Genomic DNA, 18343 nt, shown 5'->3' with positions numbered 1-18343 from the left:
TCAGATTCAGAATTTTGGCCACTCTGGCATTCCACTTTAGGGGTGGTGTTCTTTGTTTTGGGTTTCTTCCTTTTTTTTTTTTTTTTTTTTAAAAAGGCTCTGGGCGGGAAGTCAGGAGAACTGGGTCTGTCTGCCCTTTGCCACCACCTCTTACTTGATGCCTCACCTCAAGCAAGGGTCTGCCTCAACTTCCCTGTATATTGCAAAAGAAAAATGGGGTGAGAAGACCCTCCCCCAGTGCCCCTTCTCATTCCACAGTTTAATTCTTTCTTTACGTGGGGAGCAACAAATATTTTTTGTGACATCAGTAATCCTCAGGTAAGGGGCAGGTATCCAGTGAGGTCTGAGAAGAGGACTCATGGGGGATTTATTTCAGGTGGGACAAGAGACAGGTGCAGGGTGACCTGGCCAGCTTGCGGTGAGCCTCCCCAGACAGGGGAGCGGGAGGACCGTCCAGGGTCTAGTTACTTGAGTTGCGGAATGTCAGAGAGTAGTTACAGAAACCCCATAGTCTCTGGGGTTCCCAGAGGGGTACACTGATGTCTCCCATCGATGGTGACTAGACAGTGAGCCTCTTGAGATGATGGCATACAGGAGATAAAGACGTTGGCGATTCAAATCACAGAAGCTAACAGGTATCGAAGCCCTGTGCCAAGCCTGATGCAGGCACTTTCCCTGTAATTACATCAGCCCTATATGTTAGGCGCCGTTGTTTTCCCCATTTTTGGTAAGAGGAAACTGAAGCTTTGAGGCTGGATGACTTGCCTGGGTCACCCTGCTCGAAGGTGCAGAGCTGGGGTTCCAGGGGACCACCCGGCTGGTGCCGGGTGGGGAGGAGTGGCTGGGCAGCCACCCCCGCGACCCGCCCCCCCCCCCGCCCACGTGACGGTTCCGCTTCATTTACTCTAACTGCCCAAGACAAAGAGAGCAAGGACGATGGCAAGACGCCGGCTCTGTGCGCAGGGCCAAGCAGAGAGAGCTATGTTCGAAAAGAAGCATCTTGCGATGTCTTTGTATAATGAGCTGTCAGTTCCCTCATCCGGAAAATGAGAGGGCTGAGCCCCATGACCCTTGAAGGCCCTTCCAGCGCTGAAATAGCATGAGTTCTGGGTCTGTGGGAATGGGGGCACCGGAGGAAATCCTCGTGTGTGTCCTTTTGTTAACTCATCACCTTGGCAGGAAGATGGTCCTGCAGCACCCCCGCCCCCGCCTGGTGGCTCAGGGAGCTCGTCCCCAGCAGGGAGCAAGACCCAGTCTGTTGCTGTGGCCGCTGGGCCCTTGTTAATTCATACCCGTGACAAACACGGTGCATCTGTGACTCGTGGGAGGCTGTGATGGTAAAATAGGGATTGAGTGATTTGGTGGTCAAAAGGGAACAGCCCGTCCAGGTAAGTGCTGTTGCTCCCACGTCACCACACTGAGGTCAGTTATAAGCCCCCGCCCTCCCCCAAGGAGATTCATCTGGACACTTCATGGGCGGGCTGTGTTTTTGATCCTAAGCAATGCCAAAGTTTTGTGCTGGACTCAGGCTGGGTGTCCTCCCAGCCACTCTCCCTCGTAAGCCTCATGCCGTCCCGTCAGTAAGAGACTTCTCTCCACTGTCAGAGGTAAAAATGCATTTAGAGAAGGTGCTTAACCACAGTGAGTTGTAGCCTGATGGAGGGGAAAGCACCCAGGCTTTGAACTCAAGTGGATCCAGGGGCAAATCCTCACCCGTAGCCCTGTAATAGCTGAGTGGCCTTTGGAAGGTAGGTTAACTTCTCTGAAGTTAATTTTTTTCATCACTTACAGTCTGTAAGTCATAGAGTCATGGCCAGGGCTCGAATGAGATGCTCAAATGAGATACCTGCAGGTATCCCGCCCGACTCTTCGTGCTCAGTGCCTGCTAAGTCCTCGGGCACGGAGGAAGCATCATGCACTGTTTAGAAGCAAGGACTCTGGCACCCGCTCGCTGGGTTTCTATCCTGGATTAGTCTGTGTCTTCATACCTTAGTTTCCTCATCTGTAGAATGGGATTAACAGTAACACCTACTTCGTGGGATTTCATCAAGGTTAAATTTTTTTAAACCGCGGTTCCTAGCACATAGCAAGTGCCGCCAATGTCATCACCATGGTGTTTGTTGCTGCCGCTGACCCACCACCGTGCTGTGGAAGGAAGCGATCAGGGCAGGGGGCGATGGCCAGAGGCACATTGCTTGGACAGCGCAGGGAGAAATAGACCTGGCATTGGTCTTGCAGGGCCTGGAACATGGGACAAAGTTCCCTCACTGAGTCGTTCTCCTCATCAATTCTGGAAACACGTGCTTCAGCCATTCTGTTGTCTCTTGTCTTCTCTTCCAATAGCATAGCACCACCAGCAAGCAAATGGGGCCGTGGGATAGCTGAGAGTTATCCAGAGACAGAGCTGGGCTACATGGTGGTTTCATTTATTTTTAGTGACTTCATCCTCCAGCTCTTTAAATTAGCTGCTGGGCTAATTTAAGGCACTTCTGTGGTACGTGGTTAGCAGTTTCTTCAGGAATGACAATGTGCATTTGAATTCCCAAGTGACTGTGGGGACGGGTGTCAGCCATGTGGCAGGGAAACGAGCCTGCCTACCTCCTTTTGCCAGTGCGGCACCACTGCCCACCAAGGCTCTCCTGCCAAGCCCCAGATTGCCTGGGAACCTGATCCTGGGTGTTCCTTCGCTTTCTGTCCCCCCATGATGCAGCAGTTGCCATATCCACTTCCTTTCACCCGAATCAGTGATTCTTAGACCTTAGCCTGCATGGGAGTTGGCCACGGGGCTGGCTAAGCAAAGTGCTCGGCCCACTCAGTGTCTGAGTCTGTGGGCCTGGGGTGGGCCAAGAATTGGTATGCCTGACAAGTTCTCAGGCAGTGCTGATGCAGCTGGTCCAGGCCATATGCTTTCAGAACCACTGACCTAGAATGTTCCAGGAGCTTCCTAGCATCATCCATGCCCCTTCCTTGATTACTGCTGGCGGGCTCATTCACCTTCGCCAGACTTCTGATTTTGGCCCTCCTCTCTTGTAAATCTACCACTTCTGATCTCCGACACCACCAGATCCAAGAGGTCTGACATCCAAGGTCCGGTAAGACCCACAACAGCTTCCTTGTTGTATTTCCCCCCATGCCTACTACCAGGACCCGGCAAACCAACCTCCTTCCATGTGCCCTAGGTCCTTCTCTGCATGCTTCCCTGGCCATTTTCACCTGACTCACTCACTGTTTACATGTGGGTCTTGTCTTCCCCACTTGGTCACACACTTCTGGCTAGTAAGAACCTCGGCCACCTCACCCATGTATCCGAGGCCCCTGGGACAAGGAAATGATTGGGAAATAGTTCATGAACAAATAAATTATTGAAGGCATTAGGAACTAAAAATGGAAATTATTTCTCTGAGAGAATTCGTGTACTTTCTCTGAAATTGGAATCTAACGTTGCTTTATCTGCCTTCCTGTTTTATTAATTTCTGGGGAAATATAGTATATGCCTAAGAAAAAAGTCCTTGGTTTGATTTAGATCAACTTAGTGCCAAAACAAAAATCAAATTGGCACAAGAACTGTCTAGTGAGATAAGTATGGAACGTGTAGTGATATAGTTGCAAGTATGAATTCTGTTTCCACTACTGACTTGGGATGCTGGGAGTGTTCTGGTTCTCTGGATCTTGGGTTTCTAATCTGTAAAATGGCACTAGTTTATACCTACCTCATAAAACTGTTACGAGGAACGCTGAGATAGCGTAAGTAAGTTGCTTGGCCCAATGCTTGACACAGTACGTCCCTGATAAATAGGATTTCCAGGCAAAATAGAGAAAGGTGGTTTTAATAACAAAGAATCCCATTTTATTTGAAAAACGATAATAGAGAAAACTTTCCAGAATTTTAATGAGCCAAGGATATACCAAATTCAATAATAATAATAAAAAATTACCTCAAAGGACTAGTAAGCTTGATTTATGTTTTCTTTACCAGTCACTTTTATTTCATAAACCCGATGTTTCCATTAAAATGCCATTAAATAAAAGCAGGGTTTTACAGTATTTGCGATAACTTAGATCTCGATGTGATCATTGGAATTAGCTCCAGCAAAGATACCGTTTCTCGTTGTTTTATTCCATCTTCTAGACCAGCTACATCTTTTACTGCCTTCTTCCGGTTGAGTGAAACACTCCCCCCGTATTTGTGGTTTTGAGTCCATGGAATTGGTATCTGTGGCTTTGAAGGCCCTTTTCATCTTGAGCTTATTAATTGGGATTCAGGAAGGAAGGGAAATGGTAGTCAGCCAGTAAACACAGCAGCCCTTGAAGGAAATGTGAGGGGCTCACGTTAAAGAGAAAAAACCCTCGTTCTGTGCAGCTCCCGGAGTAGGGCAGGGAGCGGGCTGAGGACACTGGTAGGAGACATTCTCTGACATGCACATCATTGGGAAAACTTCCCTAGCCCGAGAGGTCCCCTGGAGGGGCGGGGTCCCCATCACCTGGGCAACCCTGGCCGGAGGCCACCAGTACCCTGGGCCATCTGCTAATTAAAGGAGCCCCTGGGGCTAGTGGCCTTATCTGCCTGGAATTAAAGTTTCTCCTCTGAAATGGCACTGTCATGGAAATGTTCTGGAACTAGAGGTGATGGGTACACGACATTGTGAATGTGCTAAATGCCACAAAGTTGTACACTTTAAAGTGGTTTTTTTTATGTTGTATACAGTAGACCACATCCTAGGAAATAGATGACATCATTGGACAGAATGACCTCCAAGGCTGCTACCAGCTGTGACATGTTATGTTTCTGGGAGGGATGACATTGCCTAGGGACTGACCACCATGTCCCATTTGGTCAAAGACAGGCCACACAGACATTCAGCTGAGGGGGTGGCTGATTGAAATATGATTCGGGCTTAATACCTAATATCGCACAGCCATGAGGAATTACGCTCCCGAAAATGTATCTAATGCCAGGAGAAGACGCTCATGATGTCATTACAAAGAAGGTTTATGCTATGTGGAATGTGATCCTAACCTTACAAACATTGGTAAGAAACCAAAACACAGTGGTGTTTATCCCTGACCAATGGATGACAAATGATTTACATTCTTTTATACATTTCTCAAAATGCCTACAAAGAGCGTGGATAACTATTATAATCTAAAAACACTATTTAAAACACAACGTAAATAACAGTACATTGGATTCTTTGACCCCACCCCCACCCCCACCCCTACCCTGTGAATCCTGCTGCACTGTGGAGCAGTGGAGTGGCAGTGGGTGAGCTGGAAGTCCTGGTTGGAAGGACAGATGTGTAATTCTGGTTCAGCCATGGCAAACCTTGCTGCCTCTTGGTGTTTTCACCTGGAACAGGGGCATAAAAATAACAGTCACGTCACAGGGCTGTGCGAAGAGCGGATGAGACAATGAAGATGGGGCGGCTGATTGGGAAGAGTTCTGAGCTCTCTCCGTCGGCACTGAGCGCATGCAAACTGTACATTTCCAAATCTTCCCTCTAACAAAAACTTAATGAGTGCTTCTAAAGTCAGTGATTGCCACTTAGCCAGGAATTTAAGAGCTAATCTCCAGAAACACTGCTACTCTTTCCTTAACTGTCTTCCTCTAACCTTCATGTGAAAACATTTCATTTCATCTGAAAAGTAACCACCTGACTTCTATTTACTGTTCTTGAACTCGAGATGATGCTGAAACCGGCTTGGCTGGAGGGAGATCGCATCCCACCCGGGAAAGGTGTTTCTCCCCAGGAATCAGGCCTCTCCTTGGTGGGCAAGGCTTTGTTTCCCCAGAACCATCCACACAGGGCTGAACTTTAAAAGAGGTTTTCCTGGGGCGCCTGGGTGGCTCAGTCAATTGAGCATCTGACTCGATGTTTGCTCAGGTCATGATCTCAGGGTCGTGGGATCAAGCCCCACATGGGGCTCTGTGCTCAGCAGGGAGTCTCCTTGGAACTCTCTCTCTCCCTCTTCCTCTGCCCCTCCTCCGGCTCGATCTCTCACACACATTCTCTCTCTCTAAAATAAATAATCTTTAAAAAAAAAAAAAAAAGAAAGAAAGAAAAAGGTGGGGTAGGCAGTTCTGGTTCTGTCTTTGTTCTGTCATTACTTTGAGACCCGTGCCAAGACCCAAGACCCACACGGAAGGATCTGTAAACAGAACTCACAGCCCTTGACTCACACAAGGGATTTCTCTTTCTTAGGGGCTGACTCCTTGACCCAGAATGAAGAGAAGACTCTTGGGACAGGACTGTCAAGCTTGCTGTTTCTCTATCAAACCTATTAGGGAATAAAAAGACCTGACGGTGTACAAAATATCATAACCTTGGTATTTTCTCTGAGCCCCGCCTGGCCTTTAAAAGCAAACTCCCAATTCAACAAATCCAATGAAACATCTCCCAAGCACCTGAAGCGATCCATGTTGAAACCGAGTTGAATGACAGAGAGAGAGTTGGATGAGTTAGGGTTGAATGAGATGTGAGGGAGGGATCGGCGTCTAGACAAATGCCGGGCCGCTTGGGCAGAGGAACCGGGGAGCAAGTCTGAGAAACAGGAGCGGGACCTGGCAGAGAGTCATCAGCACGATCAAGGAGACATCTGAGCTGGCTCTGGAAGTGGAACAGAAGTGTGCCAGGCAGCCAGGGCCAGGGGAAGGCCTCAAAGGCCAAGGAAAGCAGGTATAAAGATACCAATATGGCCCGACTTCGTGACTGATGGCGTGCTTGGAAGTGGGAGTGCAGGGAATGAGGCCATTTAATAAAGGAAAGAGTAGAAAATGGCCTTGGTGTTGAGCTCAAGACATGGTTCTAAATTTCCTGCCGTTGGCCAGTTGGGCAGTATTTACCGACCAAGTACAAAGCGCTCAGGGATCTGTCTCAGGAGTGGATGCAGGTTATGGATGGAAATGGGGACGGTTCCCAGACCAGCTGTGGGCGGCACAGTGGAGGGGGAGGTGTGTGAGCTCCAAGGGCAGAGGGAGGCACCAGAGGGAAGAGAGCTGGGTGTCCAGTAAGCTCCGAGTCTCTGGCCCAGACCAGACCAATGGGCAGCGGGGCAGGGTGGCAGGGCGTGCCCAAGGCCTTTGAGGGTATAGTGTGTCTAGGACAGTGATAGGAAATGAGGAGGATGGAGGCGAAATCGAGAGGGGCCTCGAGCGCCAGAGTAAAGGGTATGGACTTCACTGTGGGCACTTGGGAGGTCAGTGGAGAGTTGTCGTAAGGGACAACCCAGCCAGGTCTGCTTTAGAAGAGGTGCCTCGAGGGGTGGTTGGGAGGCTCAGTCGATTGGGTGTCTGACTCTTGATTTCAGCTCAAGTTGTGATCTCAGGGTCGTGGGATCGAGCCCAGCATCGGGCCCCCATGGAAGCTGCTTGGGATCCTCTCTCCCTCTCTCTCTGCCACTACCCTCCCACCCCAACCCTGCTTGCGCTCGCTCTCTAAAAATAATAATAATAATAATAATGATAATAATAATAAGATTCTAAAGTAAGAAAAATAAAAAAGAAGAGGGGCCTCGGTGCCAGTGTCTATGGGTCTATGGATGGGAAAGGCTGGAGGCTGTTGGTATAGTCTAGGAAAGAGTTTACAAGGGCCAGCAGGGGAGAGCAGAGCTGGTTTCAAGAGATATTGAGGACTTAGGACTGGTGGCAGAGGCAGAAGGAGAGGGAGAGGAGAACTGTCATTTACCCTGACATGTCCTCCTTGGGTAGCTGGCAGATTGGGGGTGGTGTCCAGGGAGACGGGGAATGTAGACTTGAGGTGAAGGAAACGGACATTTCGGTCTGGGGGTCTGGGGACATCCCGAAGCAGCAACAGGTGGTAGTTGGACATGTGGGTCTGGAAGTGAAAAGAACATTCCAGACCAGAGCTGAGTATGTGAGTGTTATTAGTTGTGGAATTCTCTTGAATACCAGAAGAATTTCGAAATAAAATAACCAGATTCAGGAATCACAACACTATAATCATTTTTTTGGTATGAGTTCCAAATAAGAAAATAGTTAAGCCCAAAAACATAATTGTGCCTATTCCTAGAATTGGATAGCTGATGTATCTTTGCAAATTGTTCATTGAACTGTGCTTCTGGCTTCTTGCCAGCCCCCAATGAGATTTTTATATTTCTTAATTATTCAATTACTACCCACAAGTAGGAGTTTGAAATCAAACCTAGGCTGCTCCGTAACAGTATTCTCGTGATTCATGAGTGCGGTAAAGGAGAATGTCCGTATTGGGAATCCGGGGTGAGAGAACAGAGGAAATGTAAGCTTCCAGTCCTGACTCTGTCCTGGGTTCGAGTCCCGGCCTTGTCCCACGCTAGCTGTGTGAGCTTGGGGACCTTGCTTCTCTGATTCTTCTGGCTGTACAATAGAAATAGAGCGTTCACACCTCCCGAGGTTGCGGTGAGTATAGAGAAAGGAGAATGGCTGAGGGAAGGTGCTCTACATACGGTCACGCCCCCTCCAGACGCTGGTCGTGTCCCTCATTGCTTGTGTTCTGCAGGTCTCAGAAGCTTAAGCAGCCACGAGCTGTGAAGGAAGAGCCTTCTGACAGCGAGCTGGCCAGCGCCTCCGACGCCAACGCCAATCCCGAAGCGCACCTGCCCTCCATCTGCCTCAAGCAGGTGTTCCCCAAGTATGCCAAGCAGTTCAACTACCTGCGCCTGGTGGACAGGATGGCAAATTTGTTTATCCGGTTCCTGGGGATCAAGGGGACAATGAAGCTGGGACCAACAGGCTTTCGGACTTTTATCAGGTCAGTGAGACCAGCCCCTCTGGCTTGGGATTCGGGCAGGGTGCAGTGGAGCCCCACATCTGGCTGGTCCCATCTCCCCTGACTGCTCCTGGGGGGAGCCCATCTGTGCTGCGAGGTTGGTGCCCCGATTGGGGTCAGATTGCTCTGGAGGCTGGCCCCGTCCCCTCCTGTTTGCTGAGTGAGTTCATGAACGTGACAGATGGGACGACATGAAAACACAAGGCGGTGCTACCTTGAACCAGGTCCTTAAACCACAGAGAAGTCATTGTCCCCTGGACCCAGACAGACCTTGTAGCTCTTAAGCTGGGGTGATGTTCTCCCAGAGGTATGTGGCTGCTTGCGAACGCTTATGAAGCCACAGCAAAGAAACAAGGCACATCTGCCCCAAGTGTCCATTTCAGGAGAGAAAAGTTAAATAATTCAGTTGATAAATAATTTAATGTATTCATCCTAATATAAAGATAACCCGATTGTATCATCGAGTACGATACAAAATCTGCATGAAGTGTAAACATAAGACATGAGATAAAGCAAGTGGGTTTTTGCCACAAAATAACCCCTGCCTCTTAATCATTCATCCACTTGCCTCTACTCTCCGGGGCACTTTGGGGCGGCACAGGAGTAAGTCCCCGAGACAGTACTGACTAGGCGCGTAACCCTGGGGCAAGTTAGGGACCACCTCTGAGTCTTGGTGACCCTACAAAATGGGGAGGAAGCCAGCTACACACCAGGATTGGGTGTCCCCCCACCTCGAAGAAGCTCTCTGCCGGCATTCGGGGCTGCTGTTCTGCTCCTCGTTGGTTTTCATATTTCTACCTTCCACCTCAAAGTCACATCCTTTGTAGTTTTATTCACTAAAGCAAATAATTAGAAGCCTTGAATTGGAAACATTCTGTCGTATAATTTTCTCCAAATGAATTCTATGAACTCCAACTCTGGCTCTCTCGGCTCCTGATGGGACAGCACAGAGAAGACACGGCCAGTGTTCAGAAGAACCGGTAGGAATCTTTGCTGTTTCAGGGTTAGGAATTACACGGTGATCTGGAAAAGGCCTCTGTGTCCTCTTGGGGTGAGAGGGCAGAGGAAAGCCCAGTGGAAAGAGCCCAGGCTTTGGGTCTGGCTCCTGAGTGAGGCGTGTCACTTAATAGCTGTGTGGCTTTTGGGCAAACCTCTGGCCTTCTCCAAGTCTCAGTTCCCTCATCTGCACATGGGACTAATCCCTCCTGCCTATCAGGGTTATTATGAGGTCAGGATGTAACACATCCTGAAGCACCTGGCCCAGAGCCTCATTGACAGGAGCTATTTGCTAAGTGTGTGTGTGGGGGGGGGGTCTTGTGATGATTATTTCCATTAAGCAGCAGGAATTCTCAACGAAGTCAAGAGACACGTGTTGTTACTTCCCTGAGAATACTACCCAATACCTTCTGACTTGTTTGGGAATTGCATCTGTCTCATAGTAAAAGATACCCATCTGTAAGTGCTTTAAAATAGATTAATTTTCTCTCATATAGGAGGAAGTTTGGCATGGGGGTGTTCAAGGGCTGGTTAATGACTCCACAATGTGATCACACCCCACTTCCTGTCTTCCTGTCCGTCCATCCTAAGCATGGGCTTTTCAAGCTTCAGGCTTGCCTTGATGTCACAAGATAGCTGCTCAAAATCCAGCCATCATGGTCGAGTTCCAGTCAGGAAGAAGGGAGAAGAGAGATGTCAGATGCTTCCTTCTAACTCCTAATAACCATCTACTGAAACATAAGAGATGAGGGGGGGGGGGAACAGTGAAGATTTGGAAAAAAAATAACATAGTGAAAGAATCACAGTCTCAGCTGCCTCCAGGGGTTGGGCCAGAAGCGGAGGCCAAGGGGTGGATTCTGGAAGGATGGGGAGGGCCAGGCTATGACAGCCTGAGGAACACATGCCCCAGCTAAAGGAAATGCTGTCCTGGGGACGTATCACCAGAGCTTTTGAGTTTTCAAGAGAAGCTAGAAATGCTGATTTTTATGTAAAATCTCAACACATGTCTATCAATGTGGCGATTCAGAAAATAATTTTTAAACACTGTGTGGGTTCGAAGTGTGACTGCCCATAGAAACCACCAGTGTGTGAGCACTGGCAGGAGAGGCAAGGGACATACTGAGAGGACTACTCTGTTCACACCCGATTTTGAGAAGAAAACAGAGCTGAGAATGGTTCTAGCAAAGGGGATTTCTAAAACGCTCTCAGATGGGAACTGGATGATGTCGAAAACATCGCTACAAATCTGTCCATGTATGATAAGCTTTATGATTCTTTCCATCATTTTTTCTCTATAATTAAAGGCATTTGCATGTAAAACTGGTTATTGTCAGGTTTGAGCCCTTAGGTCTTACAGCCATCATTCCCAGTCTGCTGCCAGCACTGTCGGTGGGAGTGGCAGTGACCATAGCGACCGCGAGCAAGGAGAACAATGTCTTCAGGTGGGGAGTAGACAGCCAGAGCAGGACTTGGACAGTGAACCCCTCTCCCCTCCCTCTATACCCTCCCAGTCAACGTCCTGCGTAATTAAAGATATGGGAAGAAGTGGAGAAGATGTTGCACAACTGTTAATAGATTTTTTTTTCCTTTTGAAATATACTGACAAATCGCAACAGCAACTTAATCGTAAAAGATGATATTCTTTGCACTTGGATTTATCGAAGTAAGTTCAGTCTTGCCAGCTAAATTTAACAGCAAGCATTTTCTCGTGCTAACAACCATTCTCTCTCTCCTTTCCACTTCAGTTTAAATTTTGCTTCATTATGAATTAATAATATTTATGCCATATGTTAAATTGAGCCAAGTGCCCTTCTCTGGAGCACGGCACAAGAGACATATTTGCTGGCGAGATATATACTCCTCTCCGGTCTCCCACGCAAACAGCAGAAGCTGAACTTGGCTTTCACCTGGACGACCCACTCTTTTTCTCCGAGTTCCTTAAAGAGAACTGGAGGGAACAAAATAAACATCCGACCGAATTTATTTTCAGTGACCATCTCTCATAGTGTGCTGTGTAGATCAGCAGTTTTAGGAGTGAATTATGCTAATGCCAGTCTGGCCACATTCTATTTTTCTTTTCTACCAAGAAATGAGAAATAATGAACTGTCGTTCCCTTGTCTAGACTTAACTTGTTGAACCAGCTTTTCGTGCCGTTTTCTCAAGAGGCACATAATAGTAGCACATATTACCATGAATTAAGCGCCTCTTTTCTGTCTCTCTCTCTTTCTCTCTCTCTCTCTTTTTATGTCATAATAATTCCTGGGGCGTGGAGACTTCTCTTTCTCTGAGAAATAGAAATTAACTGATTCTTCAGTTTGACAGCTTTCTTTGAGAGAAATGCGTTTTTGCCAGTTTCCTTCCATTGGATTACTAATCTGGGGGCCATTCTATGTAATTTACTAAGAACACGTTCTGCAAACGTAGCCTCTTATCAGGATCCAACATCAGTCTGCACGTGCTGCATTTCCCGTTTCCACAGCGGGCAGATTAAACCATTTGCCAGAACCAGGTTCGTTTCGAGGAAAGGGAGACGGCTCCTTGGCCCCTGGAGCATTTGCTTCCTGCTTCATGTGAGGGCAGTCTGCTTGGAGAGCCCTGCTCAGGCCCTTTGTGGTGTCTGATCCTGTTCTCCTTTTAAATTAGAGAATGGTTTTTCTCTTTTTTCCTTTTTTCCCCCTTCTACTCCCTTTGCTCATAGGGAGATATTAATATGTTTCATAATGGGTAGCTGTGGGGGGTTTTATGCTGTGAGAGGCAACATGGTGTGTTAGAATGTTCTGGAAGAGAAGTATAAAGGACCTCCCCCCCCATCATTAACTCCTCTGTGACTTTGAAAATCCCCCTCTTCTGTGATGATCTCTTTCCAGTAATACTGTGAGATGCTATGCCTAGGATTCAGTCACCATTAAAAAAATGTATTTTCTAAACCAGAGTTGTCATTTTTCCCTCCTATTTAGTGTTGGTTTGGTTTTGTTTTGTTTTTTTTAATTAGCAAATATTGATCATTTGTTAGCTTTCACCTTATGGAAAACTCTCCAGGAGAAATAAGCTGCTTTTCTTTCATGGAGAAGGATGAACACAAAAGAAATTCTATAAATGGGATTTTACAGTGTGGAAAAAGTTGATTTCTAAATTTCCCATGTGATGTCAGTAGTTGTTGAGAGGAAATGGGGATGATAATTTCAGATCTTTCTATACATGGGCTCCTAATGAACTTGAATGATTTGTGACTATCTCCTATCATATGTGCCCAAATCCCTTTGATTCTGGGGGGAAAAAACCAAAGAAGAAAAAACATTTCTTCAAAATGGCTCTGTGTCATGGAGGAAGGCTGGGAGCTGTCCTTTACTACTTCTCCATATGTGCCAGGCACTGAGCTAGTCCTTAAAATGGCTTTGAATGGTGAGTAGTCTTATCTTCATTGTACAAATAAAAAAAGAACCTCAGTGACTTGTTCAAGGTCACACAGCAAAGTCAAGATTCAAACTCCTGTGCATTTGTCTCCGAGCTCTTTTTGTCCCATGCACCTCTCCAGACAATCCTTTGTCAAGAATTGTCCTGGCTTGGGGAGCCTGGGTGGCTCAGTGGGTTAAAGCCTCTGCCTCATGCTCAGGTCATGATCCCAGCGTCCTGGGATCGAGCCCCGCATCGGGCTCTCTGCTCCGCAGATAGCCTGCTTCCCTCTCTCTCTCTCTGCCTGCCTCTCTGCCTACTTGTGATCTCTGTCTGTGAAATAAATAAATAAAATCTTTAAAAAAAAAAAAAAAAAAAGAATTGTCCTGGCTTCTCCTGTTACCGTATTGCTTGGACTACTCTTCCACGGAAGAATTTATCCCTCCACTCCTGAGTCATTTCAGGAATTTCATCCCAGGGCATAAGGGGAAATGGTTCAAATGATTAAGAGCTACCAAGGCTTCACGTTTTTTACCCCAGTCTCTGAGGTCACTTCCACCCTCCAAGAGTGGCATCCAAGACAGGTTCAGCTCTGCACTACTCACTGGGCTCAGAATCCCACCTACTCATAATGGGCACAAAATTCATTCTGTAGTGATCGATGGATAGATGCAAAATTCATTCTAAACATGTTGTTACAAGGAGGCACTCCCTGTTTGGGTCAACTGAGAATATTTGGTGACCATGGGGACAAACCAAGGAGACTCTGTCCCCAAAAGACCCTGGTTGTCTTCCCCAGCCTTATATCCCAAAGTTCCCCCCCACAGGGCCTCTCTAGAGGCTCCCACTTTCCCAGGCCCACTGAGACTTTGCCTTGAATCCTGAGTTCTTCCTATGGCCCTGGGCTGGGTCATTTCACGACTTCTCCCTGAAGCTCCTTAGTCCACGACTCTCTCCTCCAGGGTAGGACTGGATGTGAAGCCCAGCTGTGTGATCTTGGGCAAGTCACGTCCCTGCTCTTCTGTCTCATCTTACCTGTCATTGAAATGGGACTAAGAATACTTCCATCACAGGGTGGTTATGAAGATCCAGGGAGTCAATGGGCAGGAGACGGCCTGGCCTATGGATGGGTACCCAAGAAATGCCTACAGAAGCAAAATTCTTTTAAAGCATCTCCTGTCTCCTGCAGCCAGCATGGGTTTCCCCCCTTCCCCTGTCCAGGCACCAGATGTAGCAACCAAACGTGATTTTGGGCATCATTAGGGAGGATGAGTTACCTTGGAACAGGGATAAGTGGAGAATTCTCTTTGGTAAATTATGGCTCCTGCTAAAGGTTTCACACTTCTATTTTCTACCTGTCAGAAAAAAATAACTATATACCAGTGGTCAGTTTGGTTTCCCTTTTTATACTCCATTAACCCACAGAGCAAGCCAGGCAGAGCTCCTGTCCCATGGGGGAGCAGGTAGTCCGGAGGACACCGATATGATAATTAGGGGAACTCAGTGGCTCTTCCTAATGAAGCTTTGAAAAATGAGCAGTGTGGGTTGTTCACACACCCTGGGAGAAGCTGGAGCATCATCTCCAGCAGAACCCAATAGAGATAGCCATCTTGGTGACAGGCGACGTGAAAAGCTCTGCGTCCATTGACATGTTGTTACCAGGGCTCAGTAACTGTGCGCTGATGTGTTTGAAGTCCGCCACTGGTGACTTGTGATTGAAATACGGAACAGGAGTCCGGGAGGGAGCGGGAGGTGAATTGATGGCCTGGGAAATACTGGTGGGAAAGAAAGGAAGGAAGAGGGAGGGAGGGAGGGAGGGAGGGAGCGAGCAGGTGTGCTGGCATACACGGAACCCCAGTGTCATCTGGGCACCCTGCCGGGCACACGTCCAGCCACCACGGTCAGGGGTGTTCATGGGTTTGGAGAGGGGCTTCGGGGTGCCCAAATCCTGCTTGCCAATCAGCCCCTCTCCTGTGGGGTTCCTAAGGGAGCTATTCACACAAGGGCTGATGACAAATGGGAAATCAAAGAACCACTTTATCATTAGCTGGGGCAGTGGATGAGGACCTGTTCGGAGAGTTAAAAGCATCACTGAATGTAGTGCAGGCAGACAGCTGGCCCAGAGGTCTAGCTTTGGGATTCCCAGGGCAAACCCAGCCTTTGTTGGGACTTGCTTCCCAGCATGACCCTGTTCAGAAAGGTGGTGCGTCTGGACAAGGCAAGGGCTCCCTTTAGTCTGGACAGAGAACCTGGGCTTGCATACCCAGTCAGTCTGACCGGCGAGCACCAAATCTCCAGAATGGACAGGGCCACTTGCTGAAAGCGCAGCCCCAAGCAGCCTCTGAAAGGCCCACGTTCGAGCCCTGGAAGAGGAATTGGGAAAGGAGGGGGAGAGAGGGAGGAAAAGCAACAACCGTGGGCCCCCGGGTACTAGGCACATGCTGGGTTCTTGGCGTGTGCTGCCTCATCTCATCTCCAGCCCCCATGCGGGGAGATAGTCTTCTCTTCTTTTTAGGTATCAGCAAATAGAGGCATCGAAGGTTTAAGTAAATGCTCACAGTCACACAGCTAGAAAAAGCCAGAGCCAGCATTTCAATCCTGGTCTGTCTGATGCCCAAATCACGCTCTTTTCAGTGTGCCAGACTGCCTCTCCACATCTCCAGACCTGAAAAACACAAACCACAAAAAACAAAGTGAAATAAAACCAAGAGGGGAGGAGGAAGATTGCAAACATGCCTCTGTGCTTAGACAGGGAGCTGATGTGGGACTGAAAACCTGGTTATCTGAGCCTCTCTGCACTGGAGGAAATAAACTAGGGGAACTTCTGAACTCTGAGGCCAGCCTGTCCCTGCCCCTGCCATTTCCAGATGACTCGCCAAAGTCAGGAATGAGCGCAGAGGGGCCCCGCAGCACGGTGCCTCAGCCCATGCAACGGGTGTAAGCTAGCCGCGCTCGTCTGCACTGGGAGTCTTGGGCTCGCTGTGGCTGTTCATGGCCCGTGTGACATCTCAGAGGACAGGTTTAGACAGGAGCAGTGCAGGAACCTCGAGTCCCTGCCTGTAGGTTTGGGCCCAGGGACTCATCTGGTGAACATTCCAGCGGGGAATCACTTCTGGATGGCAGCGATGTCTTCTGTCTGAACTCATGACATGGCTGTTTTCTTTGGGTCCCCCAGCGAGCCATTGTCACCCGACAGACACTGGTAAGAGAGCAGAGCACCCAGGTCCGGCTTTTCTTTCTCCTCCTAGAGACTCACGGATGCAGAGGTAAAGACAGGCATAGGACAATTTCTAAAACATGGGATTCTCATTCCCCCTGGAGCAGGCAGAGACCTCCACCGGGAGGTGTTAGAAGAGGCCAAACACAGCACTGTTTTGTAAGGATGGAACCTGAGGCTCAGGAACAGGAGATGGATTCTCCAGGGCCATCAGCTTCCAAGTGGCAGAGCCAGATTCAACTCAAGACGTGCTGTCTTCAAGTCCTTGCTCTTTCCAGCCTTTTAGAATTGACCAAATGACAGAAACCCACATGATCTAACCTTCGATTACATTTTTGGCCTTCTTTCCCACCACCCCAGCCGTATGCCCATCACTAATTCCAGCTGTGGGAAGGCGGGGCCTCCAGGCAGGACCCCCAGCCCAGGGAAGGCGGGGAGGCAAACGGAAGAGGCCACGCCCCTTCTAGCAGTAATATGTCCCCTCCCGTCTTTGGCAGGAACTGCAAACTCAGCAGCAGCAGCTTGTCCATGGCAGCCGTGGACATCCTCTACATTGACATCACAAGGAGGTGGAACTCCATGACGCTGGACCAGCGAGACTCGGGTAGGCACCTGAGGACTGGCCTCCGCCCTGTCTAGTGGGAGTCTAGAGGGTGGGCGGGACCCTTTGGGTTTTTTCTTGTTCAAGGTCAAGTTGGGGAAAGAGGAGGGTTACCCTATCAGCTCTAGACATCGCTAGAGGGATTGAGCTGAACTTGAATTCAGGAGCCTAAATTCTTCTACCAAGGCTGTGCCCACTCAAATTTGAATGCCACCATTAGAATTCCTTGTTTCTGCTTAAGGCTTTGATTATACTCGCTTAATCGTTCATGTGCTCATCCCTTGGCACACATGTGCTAGTGTGTGCTGGGCCAGGCCCGAGATAGATGGGAGCGAGGAGCACTTGGCGCTCACTCACTGTAGACCAGGGAGGCAGAGGAGAGCCCAGCGCTGGCATGCCATGCTGTGTGCTGGCTTGGAGGGGGGCGCAGGGAGGGGAGCCCAGCGGAGGAGATCCTGTGGAGGGAGGCCTGAAGAAGACTTCTTGGAGAAGGGTGAGTGGGATAAGCCAGTGAACAGGGTAGCACAGACCCCTCTGGCAGGCGTGGTCTGGCCGAGACACAGACACAGGTGGAAGGCTCAGATAACCCCAAGAAACTTGGAGGGGCTGGAGCAGGAGGGGAAGGGAGAAGGGGCAGTGATGGGCTTGCTAGAGCCATCCAGGCCTTGAATCCACGTAGAAGAGTTTGCTCTTGATCCCCTAAATTATGGCGGGGTGGGTGTGGGGAGGGTGAAGGGTTCCGTTAGAAGGATCCACCTTGGGGTGAATGCATTTCTGATCTTCTTCCTCACACAGTGTTTTTCCAAAAAGGCATAATAACTGTACCTGACATTTGTATAGCTCATCATAAAATTACGCCGTGCTTCCGTGCATAGTCCTCATTAAACGTCCCCGTGAGCTAGTGCACTGGGTACCAGCATTTGAATTTCACAGACGGTAAACTGTAGCTCGGGCAACCGGGCACCCAGACTTCCCTCCCCTAGGCTGCCTCCTGGCCAAAGGGACACCAGGCAGGAGGGGGCGCCTCAGCGAGCAGCTTTCTCCTGTGATCTGGTGGGAAGGTCAAGAAATCAGAGCTTGGGAGACCCAGATTACCACTGACTGTGCCATTTTCTACCCATGTGAGCTTGGAAAGCCATTCTGCCTCCTGTCTCCGCTTCCTCTTCCGTAAATGGGGCCAACCGTACCTGCTCGCCAGGGGAGCCCTGCGGTCTCTGTGTCCGTGGGTAGGAATGTGGGAATGTGGACCCTTGCTGGCAATACAAAGCGGCTCATCTTATCAGTGGGCGGGGCTTGGGGAGAACCCCAGGGGCGGGTCTGTGTGAGCGTGAGGGGCTCCCTGTCACATCCCGCCCCCCCCCCCCCCCCCCCCC

General features: G+C 49.1%; 1 protein-coding gene across 2 annotated transcripts in view; it reads left to right on the top strand.

Moving 5' to 3' along the window:
* Window positions 1–18343, top strand: part of TTLL11 (tubulin tyrosine ligase like 11) — a 219688-nt gene that overhangs the window by 172454 nt on the left and 28891 nt on the right. For both annotated transcript variants that reach the window (XM_032865777.1, XM_032865776.1), the window contains 2 exons: window positions 8493–8744; window positions 16867–16973. In XM_032865777.1, the coding sequence (XP_032721668.1) occupies window positions 8493–8744; window positions 16867–16973 (359 nt within the window). The remainder of the gene's footprint in view (window positions 1–8492; window positions 8745–16866; window positions 16974–18343) is intronic.

Source organism: Lontra canadensis, unplaced genomic scaffold (assembly GCF_010015895.1).
Source record: "Lontra canadensis isolate GAN:19392208 unplaced genomic scaffold, GSC_riverotter_1.0 scaffold30, whole genome shotgun sequence".
Classification (NCBI taxonomy): domain Eukaryota; kingdom Metazoa; phylum Chordata; class Mammalia; order Carnivora; family Mustelidae; genus Lontra; species Lontra canadensis.
This window is presented reverse-complemented; position numbering and strand designations above follow the sequence as displayed.